At 40.0% G+C, this 18,995-nt stretch overlaps 1 protein-coding gene across 1 annotated transcript in view; it reads left to right on the forward strand.

Moving 5' to 3' along the window:
* The window catches only part of stk17al (serine/threonine kinase 17a like), a 54,107-nt gene extending 35,696 nt beyond the window's left edge, over positions 1-18,411 (forward strand). Inside the window, exons 3-7 of the mRNA XM_068013409.1 lie at positions 7,927-8,071; positions 12,249-12,375; positions 12,671-12,719; positions 14,489-14,668; positions 16,804-18,411. Of these exons, the coding sequence (XP_067869510.1) occupies positions 7,927-8,071; positions 12,249-12,375; positions 12,671-12,719; positions 14,489-14,668; positions 16,804-17,065 (763 nt within the window). The 3' untranslated portion in view covers positions 17,066-18,411. The remainder of the gene's footprint in view (positions 1-7,926; positions 8,072-12,248; positions 12,376-12,670; positions 12,720-14,488; positions 14,669-16,803) is intronic.
* Positions 18,412-18,995: the final 584 nt, after the last annotated feature.

Raw genomic sequence — 18,995 nt, forward strand, 5'->3', positions numbered from 1 at the left:
TTCACAACTTCAATAGTGACACAAACTATGTAGTGCCAACTGCCATGGGACAGTAGGTCCACTTTGTTGAACATTTAGTGGACTGTAAAGTTTACAGTGTGTTGAGAATCAGCATTGATTTCCTTTTATTCAAATCTTATGGGGGCACAGATAGCCATCCTCTGGTTGTTTAGTATTTTATATGTACTGCAATGCTTTCCTTTGGAAGCTATGTACCTTCCCCCCGCCCCCTGCTCTAGAATGTCTGATGCTCCCTCAAGTGGCCAGCAGTGTGCTGGTGTTCATCCGAAAATGGTTAGGTTCGATAGTGTTCCTATCAAAGAAGAAAGAAAGTATTTGTATCTATATCACGCCCTTCATGTCCTCAAGATGTTGCAAAGCACTTCACAGCCAATGAAGACCTTTGAAAGTGTTAGCATTCATAATGTCGGAAACATGGCAACCAATTTACACAAAGCTGGGTCTCACAAGCAGCAATGAGTTAAATGACAAAATTAAGCCCATCTTTGGTATTTGGTTGAGGGATAAATGTTGGCCAGGGCATTAGGGGCAACTCCCTTGCTCTTCTTTAGTCACGCAAGCTTTTACATCCACCTGAGCAGGTAGGTGGGACCTTTTGTTTAATGTTGCATTCGAAAAACAGACCCTCTGATAATGCAGCATACCCATAATATTGCACTGAAGTATCAGCCTAGTTTATGTACTATGTCCTGGAGTAGAGCCTTGCCTTTCTGACTGAATGATGAGACTGTTACCGCTGAACCAAGGTTGACGATTGTCCCCAATTTTATTTGCTTGGCGTATAAAGTTCACAATTGCCTACTCTACCTGATGGGAGGGTTTTAACAAAATAAAAATTCTTAGTAGATAGCTTGCATTTGGAAGGACCATTAGTGAGGAGGTTTAGTTCCCTTTTGGTTGGAAAGGAAGAAGTGACTGTGATTCGAGATATATTAATTTTTATATGAGGAAGTGAAGTAGACTAATTTTGGCCAGTCTTTGTCACATGACTATTTGATCTCTGTTTGCTGCTTCCCTTCACCAGTCTTAGCTTGGTAGTTATTAGTTGAAGTGATCTCCCTGTGATAAGATTGCATTATTTGTTTTGAAAGCTCACGCAACCTTCACTAATAGTTTAGATAACAAGGTGAGCATGTCCTTGTTTAGAAACCAGCACTCTAGCATGGTGATGGTCTAATCATTTACCATTGTCCCAACAAACTGTGATGTGAGATTCTGATAACTGGAGAGAGAACACTGTCTAATTAATGATTTTTAGATGAGCAGATAGCATTCTCCAGACCAGCACTACATTTCTCATTGTCCTACAACATGGCTAAAAATGACCAGAGTTTGACCCTGGAGGCATCAGTTTTGGCTTCCAACATTTGCTTGAGTTTCATTTTTAAATTTTTGCTCTGATGCAGCTTTGTGCTTGGATAGTTATTCCCGGGTAGAATTACAACGCTGTCTGGAGTCCAATGTATTCTTTGGGAAAGGGAGCCTCATCAGAAAACTCGCTTGGTAGGGGTAAAGTTCAAATAATTAGTGGGCTCTTTGAAAAGTTCCCAAATAAGTTTGATATTTCAGGACGGAGGTTAAAAATTTATCAAATTGGATCCTGAAGCAGAACTTGGATGAAAAATTAGCTGCAAGGGCCAAGTAATTTTTGTTTTCTACATTCTTGTGTTTATATTCATAAGTCCCTGCCTACAGAAGCCACAGTGCATTGCTGTAATTATTAGACCCCTCATGTGAGTAATTCAGACCAGCACATTATAGTGCTACTTCTATCCAATGCAGAGCCATTGTTTTCACAGTATATTGTCACTGAAAGCACAGGACTTCTAGTGGGTAAATTTCTCCTGCAATTTTCATTTGTTATTGCTAACATTAGTACTTCCTTGTAAACTAGTGTTCAGTTACATCCTAAGGCAGATGACAAGGGGACACTTTTTGTTATGCCAAGAGTGATCAAGATTCAGAACGGTCTTCCAGCTTGGGTAGCAAAGGCAAAAATCATCTTTCAAAATTTGTTGAGGATGGGAGGGAGGAGATCAGTAAATGTATTTTTCTGAATGGATAAGCTAAGGTGGGCCAAATGGCCACACTCGCCTGTTTTTATCTTGGAAATACTCTAGTCTTGAAACTGCCCTGTCTGTTGTTTCTGACTTTATTGCCAGTTGATAGCTGGATAGTAGTGGGGATTGATTTAAAAAAAACAAGCATTATAGTCAGAAATGGTCTTTTTAGCTCCTTCCTAAGCGACTAACACCCTCAAAGGGTTGCTATCTGCCCAAACTTTCCACTCAGTAATTAGTGCAATTTTGTGAAGCAGAAACTGGTCTTACTGATTCTTTTTATAAGATCACTGACATGCAGGACTCCAGTGAATGAGCTAGCAAAGAGCAAGCAAAACTCACCCAATGAGAAAGATTCTCATGTTTACTGGCCTTGAAATTACACCATGTACAAACACATGACGTGTTCGGCGGAAGATTCATTCTCTCTCTGCTATTTGGTGAAGGTGTTAATGTATTTTAAATAAATGGTGAGTGCCTCCACTAAAGAGCAGAAAGAAGAATTTTGAATTAATGCATAGTTGTTTACTACTAGTAACCTCACAGTAAAATTTCAATGCCATTGGCACTAAGCTTAGTTTCCTGCTGAGTAGGTAAAAGAGAAACCTACATTCTGTTTCATTTAACTTGAACACAATTCTAACTATTATGAGGTTTCTTGTAGCCTTTTGAAAGTTGCACCAGTCTCTCAGAAGGGTTTCTGGAATATCAAGATGGCTGTAGAGTCACAGGTCCTGTGACACGTTTGGTCAGAGACTGTCAAAGTACAAGATATCAAGAGGCCTTCTATCACAAACTGGTTTTAACTGAAGTTAACTGGCGAAAATAGATGCCTATATTGCCGCAGAAGGCACATTCCGGGGTCAAAAACTGGTAACATATCAACCAGTGAAATGTTCAGGGAATTTTGACTTGGGTAAACATCCTATTTAAATCAGCTTGGTGGCAAAGTATTAATAATTAATACCCTGCACAGATGAGAGCCTGTATTTCAGGATAAGTCATATCTGTGCAGTAACCACAGCCAAGAACAATAGGGACTAAAGATGTGCGGTACTTTTGATTTTTCGATGGCAAGCAATCGGGTTTTATATTGCCTGTGACTTTATCCTGCTGAAATATTTTATGAAAGCTGTTTTCTTGAACTGTAATTAACACTACTTTTTTCCCCTTAAGTTTGTTATTCTTCCTCAGTGCAACCACTTTGTGGTATTTTCATTCAATTTAGCCTATTTCCTAGGGGAGTTACTCCCTTTTATGTAAAGAATCAAGAACTGGAAAGTAGATGGAGCTGGTCTGATAGAATTCCGTGTCGGGTTATTAGTGCATTCCACCGTGCAATGTGAAGACCCATATCTTAACTAACCAATCAGGAACCATCATCAGGCAAAGGTGATACACCTCCTGCCTTCAAGCGAAGGGATGGATAGATGAAAAACCTATATTTTTATAAATTGAGAAGCCAAGTTCAAATTACCAAGGCCCATAAAACAAGGACATCATCAAGCTTGAAATAAAATAAAAGACAAGGCTAGTCAGACAATCATGATCAGTGACTGCCAGGTTTAGGTTTTAAAGGGCTGAAGATTGTTGGAGAAAGAGAAGTCTGGGGAATGTATGGAGTTATGCAATTTTGACTTGGAGATTGTGGAATGAACCCTGATTTCAGTACAGTGAGGATGTAGAGAGGATGTAGGACCATTTAAGTTGGGATGTTTTGGCAAGAGAGGAGCATTGAACACTGTTGTGTCAGTTGTGACTCAGTTGGTAGCACTCTCGCCTTTAAGTGAAAAGGCTGTGATTTCAAATCCCACTCCAGGTCTTGAGCACAAATATCAAGGCTGACACTCCAGTGCAGTACTGTAGGAGTGTTGCGCTGTTGGAGGTGCTGTCTTTCAGATGAAATGTTAAACTAAGGTCCAGTCTGTCCTCTTAGGTGGATGTAAAAGATCCCATGGCACTATTTCGAAGAAGAGAGGAGAGTTATCCCTAGTGTCCTGGTCAATATTTATCCCTCAATCAACATCAAGAACAGATTATCTGATTATTATCACATTGCTGTGCACAAATTGACTGCCATTTTTCCTACAACAATGACTACACCTCAGAAGTACTTCATTAGCTGTAACAGGATGTCCTGTGTTCGTGAAAGATGCTATGTAAATGCAAGTCTGCCTTTTTCAAGGAAGGAAATGTAATAGAGAGATGCAAGAGGCTCAAGGTGAAGGAGGGATTATCATCCTGCAGACAACAGGCTTTTCCTATATCCATAAATAAGTACTTTTGGTAGTTCTTTAGGTTATTATTCTTAGACAGAAGTGGGTTAAGTAAATCAGTACTGTACAGAAGTGCTGGGTCAAATCGGCACAAGAGCAGGGAGAAATTCTAAAAACAGAAGATCAACTGACACCAAATGCTTTTTTTTTTTGCTGCAAAGATTTCTAATCACTTTTTCAAACAATTGACATTCCTTCAATTTTCAGTAGCATTTGTTGCTCCAGTATTTTCCCCCCGTTACTGCTCCTTTCCTAAATTAGAGTCTCGTGCTAGTGCACCAACCCATGGGCAGCAACATCAAAGTTGCTATTTTTCAGTGATTGTCAACAAAATAATCAACCACAGGGGTCATAACAGCTGAGTCACACTAGTTGGCAACATTACTTCATTCCCACTAGATAAGACATGAGTGGCCAGTTTAGGATTGGGCGGCGAGTTTTTCAGCCGGCACAGACACAATGGGCTGAATGGCCTCCTTCTGTGCTGTAATTTTTCTGTGGTTCTAGGAATGCCAAATGGTCAGCCTGAGCCACTTGAAGTCTGTTGGCATTGTTTAAATCTTATGAGTTGAAAGAAAGACTTGCATTTAAATAGTGTCTTTTATGAAGACAGTATGTCCCAAAACACTTAACAGCCAATGAAGTCTTTTTAAAGTGTAGTCAATGATGTAATAGAGGAATTGTGACAGCCAGTTTGCACATAGCAAGCTCCCACAATATCATAATGACCACATAATCTGTTTTTTGTGATGTTGCTTGAGGGATAGATTATTGGCGAGGACACCGGGGTTAATACCCCTGCGCTTCTTTGAAAATAATGCCATGGGATCTTTTATGCCCACCTGAGGGGGCAAACGGGGCCTCAGTTTAATGTCTCTTCCATATAACAAAACCTCCGACAGTGCAGCACTCCCTCAGTACTGCACCGGAGTGTTGGCCTTGATTTTTGTGCTCAAGTCCTGGAGTGGGACTGGAACCCACAACATTCTGACTCTGAGGTGAGAGCGCTATCAGCCAAGCCATAGTCAACACACTTGATGTGGTTTAAATCCTACATGGGTGTGGGCACCTATTTGCAAGGTGAAGAAACAAACCACATTCTATGGAAAGTATCAGTATCTTGTTCGAGTTTATCTTAAAATCAGAACCTACCAGGTTCACTTCCTATTGATGTCTAGAGGAGCTTTTGCATGCATTCAGATTGATTTTGTTGACTCTGCGCTATCTCAAGGAAAGCAATGAAACTCCCCTGGATGAAAAAAAATTATAAACACCAGTTAGCTTTATTTTCACAGGATTGTACTGATCCTGTTTTGATGTACAATATAAAAGGTATCAAGGTTCTCATTATTTTAAAAAAAAAATGCGCTTTCACCTGTCACATAATGTGATATTCGGCATTTGTTTAGCTTGCAAACTATTGAATATCCACTTATCAATGCCACGTTGGCACAAGGAACTGACTGAACCTCAGGAGCAGTGACAGTCAGAAATTTGAAATTTGCCGCAACGCCAAAAAAGCATGTATTATTCAGGTATCTATCATTGCCACTAAACTTCAGCATGTCTAAACTGCTGTTAGGACTCCTGGGTCCAGCCACTGGATGCAGTCCTGAGAGGAAGTTATAAAGATGGGCACTTTCTTTCCTCCACTAGAAAAAAAAAAGTATTACAGTTTACTAATGAAGTAGGACGTTGCCTTTTTTGACCATTGCTATGCATAAGCAAAATGAACCCTTCATTTCTTCAATAAGACATGCGTATAATTACCTGTTATTACACTAATCTTGATCCTTTTTAATTCCTCTGGTAACTGCCAAGCAATTCCATTTAGGTCATAATCGGCTCTGCAATCAAAACAAAAACAGCTTTTTTTAAAACCCTATTTTGATGTCTCCATGAACATTTTTTAAAAACTTTTTCCAGAAATATTTTTGAAAGCTTAGTTTAAGTCTCCAATTTAATGTGGCTTCAGCTACATAGTTCTCATCTCAACCTGCTAGACAGAGAATAATCAAAATTCCCAAAGATCTCCTTCATTCATCATGTAGGGGCATTTTCTGTCCGTGCAAGTGAAATAGAAGAGAGCTCAATAGAAGGGAGACGAGGGGTATCGGGGTAGGCAGGAAAGTGGGGTTGAGTCCACAAGCAGATCAGCCATGATCTTATGGAATGCTGGAACAGGCTCAAGGGGCCAAATGGCCTACTCCAGCTCCTAGTTTGTATGTACATATGTTTGAAAAAAAAAAGCAACAAATCTACAAATTTTTTTTTACAATAATTAGTTGGAAGTCAAGTAAAACAGAATATTGGACAGAATCTTAAGGCAGCATTAAGCTGAAGTTACTAATATTAATTACTGGAAAATAAAACAGTCCACTCATTCTCTTACTATCCAGCCAGCAACGTATGCACATTCATTCCAGTGAATCATTCAGACTCTTTTTTTCAGGAAGCATTTGATGTTACAGATGTTAAATCAAAAAAGCAAGTGCTGGATGGTACTTTTCACGTTCAGTTATGTTTTAAAAGTTGGTCGATTGTCCTTTTGTATCAATGAGGCAGGGAACCAGCTAATCAAGATGGTGGGTTGGAAAGGTACATTAAACCATTCCAGATTAATGCAGCTGTTTCGTGCTTCGATGGAAAATAATTCTACAACAACTTGCTTTTATGCAGTGCCCCCAGTGGAGAAAAACTTTTCAATATTTTATAAAGATATATCTTGCCTGTTCCAGTAATCACAAGCTGGTTGATGACTACTTATGATGACACATCTTTTCCTTAAATGGAAGAGCTAACATCATGGAGAATGTAAGGTGTGCCTGTTATTTTTCCACATCAACAATTGTTTAAAATGCAGGGTGTGGCTTGGTTTCCATTGCTGATTTGAAGCACACCTTTGTCATTCAACTAAATGTGTTTTGCACTAAAACATCTAAGCCTGGCATTTACTGCTTGAGACACTACCTTACAGACATTTAGTGTGTTCATATGGCACTGCTGCATCAGTGACTTTAACAGGTTTATATAGTGGACGGAGGAATATCATGAAAACACGCTAAGCAATTGTGTGCTAATGTCACAAACATTAGACTCTTGTTGTTTAAGCTACAACAGTCATACGAATCTACACAGAATTCAAGTTCCTGCTCAAGCCTAGGAGAAATAAGAACTCAAACAAAAACAAGAAATGCTGGAATCACTCAGCAGGTCTGGCAGCATCTGTGGAAAGAGAAGCAGAGTTAACGTTTCGGGTCAGTAACCCTTCTTCGGAACTGGATAATAAGAACTCCTTTGCCAAGTTTATTGTGATATTCTGCTCATTAAAAGAGTAGCTTGACAAATGGTAAACATTCAGCGCTTGATATTAAGTTGGCATCAACCATCAAAGCATTTCAATATCGGTATTTTACATCAGGAATTTTAAATCCCTTGGGTTGGGGGGGTGGGGTGGGACAAGGAAACAATTATAAAAGATGTTCCTGAAGTTTTCAGAAATGCAGATCTTGCTTTGTTCATCCGTTAAGTTTGATATTAATGATTACTTCACTCTTCCTCACTTACAGTGCTGCAGGGGGCGAGATCTTCAACCAGTGTGTTGCTGATAAAGATGAGGCCTTCAAAGAGAAAGATGTCATCCGCCTTGTGCGTCAGATCCTAGATGGAGTTTCCTATTTGCATGGGAAGAATATAGTGCATCTGGACCTAAAGGTAGGGTTCTTATTCACATTAAACTTGGAATAATTTGATGTCTAGGATTCATTGCTGCCAGTCCTGAATAACCGAAAAGCACAAGCACTGATTCTGTGGTTTGAATAAAATTGTTGTCTCTACATTATAGGTTGCAATTGTGCAATATGTTTGTGTGCTATTCTTGCATCTGGGGTTTTAATGAAGGCACTAACCCATTTAAAATAATTCCAAGACAGCTGAGATTGAGGCAATGTTGAGGGAGTCTCTTGTTGGCTTGATTTCTGGTATACATCTAAGGCTCGTTACCAAGATTTTGAGGGCTTTCTAGACCTTGTGGTGCATATTAATGAATGAATCAGGCAGTAAGACCACTTGCTCCCATCCAGTTAGTCATAGGTTTTAAACTCCATTTCTACCCTTGTCACTGTGCGACTAGATGAAACAAAATACTCCAACAGGGTACTTCATCTCCACAGATGATAAAGAGCAGAGGGATTGATAAGCATCAAGCCATGGTGTGTTCCAAATAGCTTTGCTGCTTTAATTGAAGTTGTGCGTGCATAAACCTTCCCACTGGATATTCCCATATGTACTCCACTAACAAAGTGATGCTTTATGCTCAAGCGTGAAAGGGGAAGATCTGTCGTGGTGTTACTTTGGTGGGATTTCCTAATATCACCATTTGGATGTCAGTTTAGAACTTCAGCTGCTCCCACCATGGGACAGATTGCGTATGTGTCTCAATTGAGAATTCATATTGTGCACCTGTTCTTAACGGATAGATTTAAACTCCCCAGTGATACTGTATAAAAGATTTGTAGAACAGACGCCACTTTGGCTCTCTGACATGACAGGATTGCTGTCTACTCGTATCATTATGTCTGTGGCCAAGTGGATTGTGGATTTCTCCAAGTTTCCACAGGATACTTGGCAGATTGTAATTACCTGCTGATTCCTTGGGATTTTTTTTTAAGTGGTAACTTATTTAGCAACTGATAGCAGCAGTCTTGACTGATAAACAGTAAGAATGTAATACTTGGGGAAGGCCGTAGTAGACTAACGTCTTTTCTTTCCTCTTGGATCGTTACAGAAATTCCATGGTATTTATAAAGGGTATGGTTAAGAATTACTTTTTAGTAACTTTGTAAAAAAATTATATGACAATATACCTGGAGTTTAATTTAAATTAGGAACTTCACTATACTGAGAATCATTTTATTGTGCTTGAACCAACTGACAATCTGATGAAAATGGAAGGAAGTAAATTCATCTATGAGCCTGGATTTCTCAGCTTCACATATACCTGATGAACTAGAGGGTCAGATTCAGGGAGCAAAGTAATCATTAATATCAAACTTAATGGATGAACAAAGCAAGATCTGCATTTCTGAAAACTTCAGGAACGTCTTTTATAATTGTTTCCTTTCCCCACCCCGCCCCAACCCAAGGGATTTAAAATTCCTGATGTAAAATACCGATATTGAAATGCTTTGATGGTTGATGCCAACTTAATATCAAGTGCTGAATGTTTATCATTTGTCAAGCTACTCTTTTAATGAGCAGAATATCACAATAAACTTGGCAAAGGAGTTCTTATTATCCAGAAATTGACTGTTTCCTGAAATTGAACTGGAATGAGAACATTTCTTTTTTTTTAAAAACTAACTTTCTGCTGACAGTGAACACTGATATATATGGACAGGCAGATTGTAATGGTATTGAAATGATGGAAAATTTATCTGGCCCAGAGGAACCGAGATCAATCACTTCCCAGCCGCAAACACCTTACTCAGCACAGATTGGAAATCAAACCTGAATCTGTCCTGGTCCATACAGCTTAGTTACTCATTGGATAAATGCTGTTAGGCCATTGGGGAATTGTAGGGGATGTTACAGTCTCGCCCCAATGCAGGGGGAAATCACAACAGACAGAAATTCGATCCCAGTGCTCTAATACATGTGAAATCCTAATTTAATAATATTATGTTGGCCCATCAAACTGAAGATTTCCACAGTTTCTGTGTTCTTTCCAAGTTCCTTTTCACTGGGCTTGATGCATGTTGAATTGTGCAAGCGATGTATTACTTTAGAAATAGCATTGCACTACACATGGGAACTGTACACAAGAGGACTACATACGGATGATGTAATGCAAAAATCTTTGAATATAAAAGTGGGTTTGGGAGTGCAGAAATAGAAAAAGACAGCAATTCAGTAAGCAAGCTTCTGAATTAATCTGTCAAGGGCAGTCCTATATAATGTTTTACCATCTAGACTGTCCGTCTGCGTCACTGCAGTGAACTTCTGTCAGCTCTGTGAAAATAAAAGTGCAGTTAATTTGTTAAATATTTACAGAATTAATAGGACAGCATCAGAAACGGTCAGCTATGACTCATTTTGGTCAATTGACAGTGAGCATTAGTACCACATATTGCATCTGTAGCGCCAGTGCCCCAGGTGAGAAGGGAGAACCTGGTCAGCACAGATTACACAAACATTCACTTAAAAGCAGACGACATTGTGGTACAGTTCAGAATTTGTGGAACAACATGTGTGCAAAGTAGAAAGACCCAAGAAATTGTCAGTGGCTTTGGGAGCCAATCTCACAATTTACATACATTTCCCCATTTTGTAGACAGGAATATACTATCTTGGGTACCTGAGATTTATTTCCATCGAAGCCCATTCCATTAGATGGGCATCAATTTTCCCAAAATGTAGAGTTTCGTTGTTACAGGAGGGGAAAAAAATCCAGAAGCACTGTTGGTTCTTATGGTCAATCTTAAGCTTGCATCATCACATTGAGTCATAGAGAGATACAGCACTGAAACAGGCCCTTCGGCCCACCGAGTCTGTGCCAACCATCAACCACCCATTTATACTAATGCTACATTAATCCCATATTCCCTACTGCATCCCCACCTTCCCTCAATTCTCCTTCCAACACTAGGGGCAATTTACAATGGCCAATTTACCTATCAACCTGCAAGTCTTTGGCTGTGGGAGGAAACCGGAGCACCCGGTGGAAACCCACACGGTCAGAGAGAGAGCTTGCAAACTCCGCACAGGCAGTACCCAGAACCGAACCCGGGTCGCTGGAGCTGTGAAGCTGCAGTGCTAACCATTGCACCACTGTGCCGCCCATAAAGAGTTTGTAAACAAAATAGAATTTCCAAACATTTTGTTCATGAGGAATGTCATCATTGCTTTCACAGTATTCAGCTCAATCAGTGTCCAGCACTCTTTACCCGTTCTTTCACTGTCCAATTTGTAATTGTAAAACTGCTTTGTACAGAAGCTCTTTTGTTAAATGCCTATGATGCTGTGCAGGTTGCAGTAGTAGACTAGCAACACCGACTTCTCAAATCTTATAAGGGCAAGTTGTGAAATTTGATTTTGTAAATCTGATAATTGGCAAAAGAAGCAGAGGGGGCTGATGAGATTTTTTCAATACAGTGAGTTATGATGATCTGAAAAGTTCTGCCTGAAAGGGTACTGGGACCAGATTCAGTAACTTTCAAAAGGAAATTGGATAAAAACGTTATATGCAGAAAGAGCAGGGGAGTGGAAAGCTTTTTCAACAAGTCAACACAGGTATGATGGGCTGAATGGCCTCCTCCTGTGCTGTATGATGCTCGTTTGTGGGCTAGTACACCATAAGTAAAATTACTACTTAGAGCTGAATCGTTATAAAAACTCAATTGGTTCACTAATGTTCCACTGAGAAGGGAACCAGACACCCCTACCTGTCTGGCCTACATGAAACTCTAGTCCATGTTTTGTGATTGACTCTTAATGCCCTTTGAAATGGTCTAGCGAGCTATACAGTTGTAAAAAAAACTCCAGGGTAACTAGGGATGGACAATAAATGCAACTTTACTGGTGTTATCTACATCCCACGAGCAAATAAAGAAAGAAATGGACTTCTCCTATGTATGTATTCCTAATAAATGCTATAAAATCTACTGTATAAATTGTGCAGGTTTGTATTACTTGCAACTCAGAAAATGTCAAGTTGTGGCAATGATATTCATATTATTATACATTGCGTTGGCACTGCATACAATATTGTGGCAAAGCAGTCATGCATTTAAGAAGCCATCGTTCTATGTTCTTGACAGTATTTGGGTTCTGAGCTGGCATACCAGTGAACAATGTACTAAAACTCTATTTCTGTTCTATTCCTTTCTGTCAGCCACAGAACATTTTGCTGACCAGCTGCAATCCATTGGGCAATATCCGGATCGTTGACTTTGGGCTGTCCAGAAGAGTGGACAGCATTGAAGAGATCCGGGAAATCGTGGGTACTCCAGAGTATGTAGGTAAGTGCCAGCTTGCAACACCTTTTTCACAGGACTGTTCCCAGACTACAAAAGTGTAATTTAAGAACTAATATTACAATGATGCATGTTTGCCTAAAAGACATCAAGCATGTGTGATACACCAGATTTCACAGTAGTTGGAATGTTAAACTCTAAGAATAAAATTGCTTCTAAAGTAGAATCATGTGCGAGGGTGAAACCACTTAGAGTGTTGTTAAATGCTTAGAAGTCTGTGCATAGACAACAGATACTCAAACTTTCAAGGTATCTAATTTCTTCCTTTTAATTCCGCTAGCTCCTGAAATATTAAATTATGAAGCAATCACGACAGCGACAGATATGTGGTAAGTGCACGTTTCTGCAGTGACAGTGACTGTACATTTTAGTGGTAATTTTCTGACCGTCATACATGTTGGAAAATCATATACAAGATGGCACCCAGTCTTCTGATTATGACTTAGATGAGGCTTCCAGCCAAAGTCGGAACGAAGTGAGGGACCTTGGAGTGAATGTCCACAGATCCCTGAAGGTAGCAGGACAGGTCGATAAGGTGGTTAAGGAGGCATATGGAATCCTTTCCTTTATTAGCCTAGGTATAGAATATAAGAGCAGGGAGGTTATGCTGGAACTGTATAACTCATTGGTTAAGCCACAACTTGAGTACTGTGTGCAGATCTGGTCACCTCATTACAGAAAGGATGTAATTGCACTAGAGAGGGTACAGAGTAGATTTATGAGGATGTTACCCGGACTGGAAAAATGCAGCTATGTGGAAGGATTGGATAGGCTGGGGTTGTTGGAACAGAGAAAGCTGAGGGGAGATGTGATTGAGATGTACAAAATTTTGAGTGGCTTGGATAGAGTGGAGGTGAAGGGTCCATTCACCTTTCACCGTATTAACCTTAGCAGAGGGGGCATAGATTTAAAGTGATTGGTAGAAAAATTAGAGGGGAGGTGAGGAAAAACTTTTTCACCCAGAGGGTGGTGGGAGTCTGGACCTCACTGCCTGAAAGGGTAGTTGAGGCAGAAACTCTCAACTCATTCAAAAGAGTCTGAATATGCACCTCAAGTGCTGCTGGAAGGTGGGATTAGAATAGGTGGATTGTTTTTCGGCCGGCATGGACATGATGGGCCAAGTGGCCTCTTTCTGTGCCTTAAACTTTCTATGATTCGTCTTTGAATAAGTGAATTACGGAATGAATCAGTAGAACCACTCAACAAACAAAGGCCATGCTACAAACTTGCTTCAAAATACTTCAAAGCATTTGATGGAAAATCAGAAACTACAGGCCTATGCTTTCCTGCCCTGTGCTGTCTACAAGCACAGCTCCTCACCATGAACAGCCAATCAGGGAACTGGCATCATTGAAAAGGTTCCAATACAGTTTTGCCTGGAATTTCCATACTGTTCCTCCAATTTCCTGCCATAGCCTTGGCCAAGGAAGATGGGTGAAACTACTGGAGATGTAGGGGAGGTGGTGGCGTAGTGTCAGTGTCACTGGTCCAGTAATCCCAGAGCCCCAGGCTAATGCTCTGGGGACATGGGTTTGAATCTCACCACAGAATTGGTGAAATTTGAATTCAGTTAGTAAATCTGGAATTTATAAAAAGCTAGTCTAATGGTGACCATGAAACCATTGTCTATTATTGTAAAAACCCATCGGGTTCACTAATGTCCTTTAGGGTAGGAAATTTACCTGGTCTGGCCTACATGTGACTCCAGACCCACATGCCCTTATTCATTTTTGAATAGGATGAGCAATAAATGTTGGCCTAACCAACGATGCTCACATCTCCTGAACAAATAAAAAAAAAACTCAGCTAAAAACAGCTGCTCCTGCCATTTCTTCAGAGTTTCCACTTAACTATGGATTTACACTCTGATTTAGCATTGGAACCAAGTGGAAATCACTTCACACCAAAGTTAAACTTGCTGTGTAAATGCATCCTTGATGAATGTTAACAGCGATGCTGAATTATGTCTTCCTCCCTACCCCTGGATTGAAGACCAGAGTATTCTTGTGGTTTACGGCAGTGTCATTGAAGTTTGGCTCATATTCAAGTGTAGAATAACAATTCCATAATCCTGTTTACTTTGGCTTTTATTTTCCAGGAATATCGGGGTGTTGGTCTACGTAATGCTGACGGGCATTTCACCTTTCCTTGGAGATGACAAGCAATCCACGTATCTCAATATTTCCAAAGTGGACATTGACTATTCGGAAGACATCTTTGAAGGCATCTCCAATTTAGCTTTAGATTTCATTCAGACTCTACTTATTAAGGACCCCAGGTATGATTTTAATAACTCCTGTGAATAACCAACTTAGTTATTAACCAGTGATAGGGTTAAAAAGACACAGAAAAGCAAAGAAATGCAACCAGCAAAGTATCAGATTCTCTATGGGTTCTATCATCATCAGCGCTTGAGATTATACATACATTATACTTGTTTCAATACCTAGGCCAAAGAAGGGAGGAAGAAAGTAGGAACTGTAGTGAAACAGAAAGGAAATTCAATGCGAAAAAGATTTTGTCTTTCACCATCTATCACTAGGAATTCACTTTACTGTTGTTGGGCAGTATGTCGGAATAGAAACTTTGCACCCAGTATTATTGGAAACAACTCGCTAAGGGTTCTTAGATGGGTGCCAAACCCCTGCCCTCTACCAGCTCAAAAGCCAAGAGCAGCCAGTGTATGGGAATACCACCACCTGCAGGTTCCCCTTCAAGACACATGCCACTGTGACTTGGAAGTATATTCCTGTGCCTTCATCGTTGTTGGGTCAAAATCCTGCAAGTCCCTCCCTAACAGCACTGTAGGAGTACCTTCACCACACGCAATGGTTTACCAGCACCTGCTTGAGGGCAATTATGAATAGGCAATAAATGCTGGCTTTACCAGTAATGCCCAAATCCTGTGAATGAATAAAAAAAAACACAATATTCCTCAACTAAATTATGTCATAATGTAGGTTCCTAACTGAATCAGATGCATCAACCATGTGCTCAGTTAGTCCGATGCAAACATGGAAACCAGACAGAGAAGTCCACTGGTCTGCACCCAATGTATATCACAGAAGAAGCAGTCCAAGTTATTCAATGGATTAGGACCATATTTCTACTCTAAGCTGCATTTAGAGGTTCAGTGACTGACAAAGCCTGAGTAATGGAAAATGTTTTCCAATATCCCATCAATCCCCAACTGATCATTGCTCGACATGTAATTTAAAGAAGTGAAAAATTTGTTCATCTGGAACTCTCTCTCATATTTTGGCTCTTAAGCTTCCACATGCACCTCTTTATTCTCATGTTGTAAAGGATCTGCAAGGGAGAGAGGTTGTGGGGGTCAGTGATTCCAAAATCAATGAGTTTCTGTACTATAGGGTAGTATGTTTAAACCTTCTCGTGCTGCTATCCCAGATATATAGCATGCATTACCCTCAGCATCGAGTATGATAACTTTTTCACTGAATGAGTCTGACCGGATAACTGGCCGCTGATAAGGTCACAATTACGTGATGGTCAGGCTCACATTGCTGGCTGGGAGACAACATTTGTAGTGGATGTACTATCTGAGTGGGTATAACTCCGTTTCAGAACATTTGACCACATATCACCAGGTCAGTGGTTCAAATCCATCACCCACTTTGCTCATCTTGTATTTCACCACCCTGGAATTAAGTGCCCTGTGTCTCTGTTGTGGGCAGTGCTTGGTGCCTTTGATTGGGGTCTAGCTGCTGTATTAAGAGGTCACTTATTCAAATTCAGATGTCCCTTTAATGGCTTTGAGTGGGCACATGGGAGTAGCAGAACTGCTCAAGTGGAGGATTGACACAAGCATGGACTAGTCAGGACAAACGGCATGTTGCCATATGTAATTCTACGTTGCAATTGAAATAAACTAATGAGTATATTTGTAGTTTCTGAATGAAGAAAATCAGTTTGCTATGTTTTTTATCTTTCTGATGTCATTGGAAGAAATTCCTTCCGCTGATATTTCTCGAAGCAAAGTTTAAATCAATGCAATAAGAATCTGCTCCACATTTTAACAGGAGCCCATTTAACTTTAGTTAAACAAACAATAGCCTTGAAATTATGCTGTGAGTGTTTAACACTTTTATGAAATTCCTTCATCCACTGCCTATTCAGAGGAACACCTCCATTAAAATAGCAAACAAAGGAACGTCACAGTCACATTAAGTATTCACACTGTAATCTTCATGTTGCATAATCTTAGCCATTGCATCTTAACTGTTTGGGATTGACATTTAATAAGGAGCTGCAATGTAATGGGTTCAAATTAATTTTGGAAACCACAGACAAGCGTTATTATATTATGGTTGTAGATTAAGGAACAAAGTTGTAAATAATTAAATATTTGGATTGTAACAGTAGCTGTAATAATTCTCTGCTTTGTTATTAAAGGAAAAGGGCAAAAGCAGAACAGTGTCTAGACCACCCGTGGCTTTCTTCCAAACTAGAGGTGCCAAAACCCATAACTGAGTCAGAGGAGGAGCAGTCCAAGTCCGAACAGAACAGCCCCGATTCCGAGGAACTAGTGCTAATGGCCTCCTACACGCTGTGTAGGCAGTTGGACAAGAACATTGAAATTGAGCGAGCAGCAGTGCACAAACAATTCAAATTTGAGGAGCCTTTCACAACATTGCGAGATTTTCTGAGTGCTTAAAGTATACTGGACTTGCAAGTAAGCTGGCTTCAACTAGCGAAAGAGAGCACTGCATTTGTTTGCTGCTCAGAACGCCACATGGCTGAATGCTCTGCAGGCTTTCATTACTTAGGGCAATTAACTTTTTATTGGGCATCAGCCTGGTGTAATTCGAGCAGATGACCTGAATTGAAGGGGAAAAGTGTAGTCTTTTTCTGGGGAAATAGTGCCCTCTTAAGCTTGGTGATAGAGCTGAGAGATTGGTACTTTGAAACCTGGTTAAAACCACAGCAGCTTTGCTAATCAAACATGTGAATTCTGCATCTCATTATTTACCAATCCAAGGTAAATTTTGTGCTGGTTGAAACAGGGAACATGGAAAGATTTCTTTCAGAGCAAAATGTAAACCGTTTTTGAAGTGACAATCTTACATTCATCAAATACTGTTGGGTTGCCCTTTCCTGACAATACCTAGCTGCCAACAAACAATCAGCAGTTTTAAAAACTTTTCTTTGGCACTGCTCTTTAAGCAAAAAGAAGCTTGCATTATTTGAGTTTAACTCAGCTATTTAGTGGAAGAGGCCTCTGACCGCAGTGTAACTGGAGAAAATTCTTTGCTCCAGTATGCTGATGAGCATGTCCCCAACTATCCAACTCCATCCTGCCCCTCCAGATGCCAATTTTATACCTGGCTTATTTCTAATTGGAAATGGAAATTAAGTGCTGTTTTTAACAGCCTTTAAAAAAAAAAAAATTGGAAGTCCAGCAAAAGTTTGGATTTGATGTACAAAATTGTCAGTAAAGTTGCCAAAATTTATAATAGGTGTACTTTTTCATTTGCTTCAAAGGCTTACAATAATAGTTTTGTATGCTTTGGATAGCAAATAGTTCCAATGGTTCTCATTCATTTCAGTTCTATTATAGTGTCTGACTTTTTTCACCCTGCAATTATTAAAAAGTACTGAGCTGATAGCTCTTTATTGAATTGGAAGAGAATCCCAGGACTGTGGGGGAGGGGCGGGTGCGGGCGGTGAGGTACGGGGACAGTGAAGTCTAAAATTCAAGTAATGAAGTTAAATAATAATTGTAGTTCTGTGGGCTACAGGACATAGGCAAATTTCCTTGTCGATCTGTACATTGGAATGAGTCGTGCTACAATGAAATAATAGCACATAGAGCATTAGTGCACAATTTGTTGTCTTTCTTTGGTTTAGGGAATAGGTGGTCTTTTTTGTCCTTATTTATTGTATCCTGATGGTTAAAATAACCATTATTGAACGATTTTTGTCAGGGACTAGAATGTAGTCATTTTCTAAAGAATATTTTGGATACATAGCAGCACTGTTATTAAAGCAATTTGACATTCATCTTGATTACCCACTAGTGGCTCATTTCCTCCAATCATGTTCACACACACAAATGGTAGAATTCTTGTGACTGTGAGGGACATACATGTATATATTTTGAAGAGTGGCAGTGCCTTGAAACATATCTAAATAACGTGGGACCAGGTACATTCAGGTATTTGAAATCGGAATGACCTCAACATCCACTTATCCACTCAGCATCATCTGGCACTAGGAGTAAAGGAATCCTTAGCGGGGCTGGGGAGAGGGCGAGACATTGCTGGTGGGAGGTAAAGAGCACCTTTGTGGCACATGTAGCAGACACACAAACTGCAACTTTATTTTTGTCACTGATGTGTTGAGGAAATTCACAAGCAAGTCGGTGAAGTAATCCAGTCTGTACTGTAAATTGTGTGAACATGCATTCCAACAATTGAACAAGTCAGAACTATAACATTGTGTGAGCTATGCGCAGTATTTCACTTTCAAGGACTGTTGTACAAGGTCTAATTAGCAACGGCTAAGGGATGTGTCAACTGCACTGCTTCCTGGGTATGGCCCAATTCTGACCTTCGTGTTTGCACATTCAACATGAACATAGCAAG

This window comes from Heterodontus francisci, chromosome 33 (genome assembly GCF_036365525.1).
Source record: "Heterodontus francisci isolate sHetFra1 chromosome 33, sHetFra1.hap1, whole genome shotgun sequence".
Lineage (NCBI taxonomy): Eukaryota > Metazoa > Chordata > Chondrichthyes > Heterodontiformes > Heterodontidae > Heterodontus > Heterodontus francisci.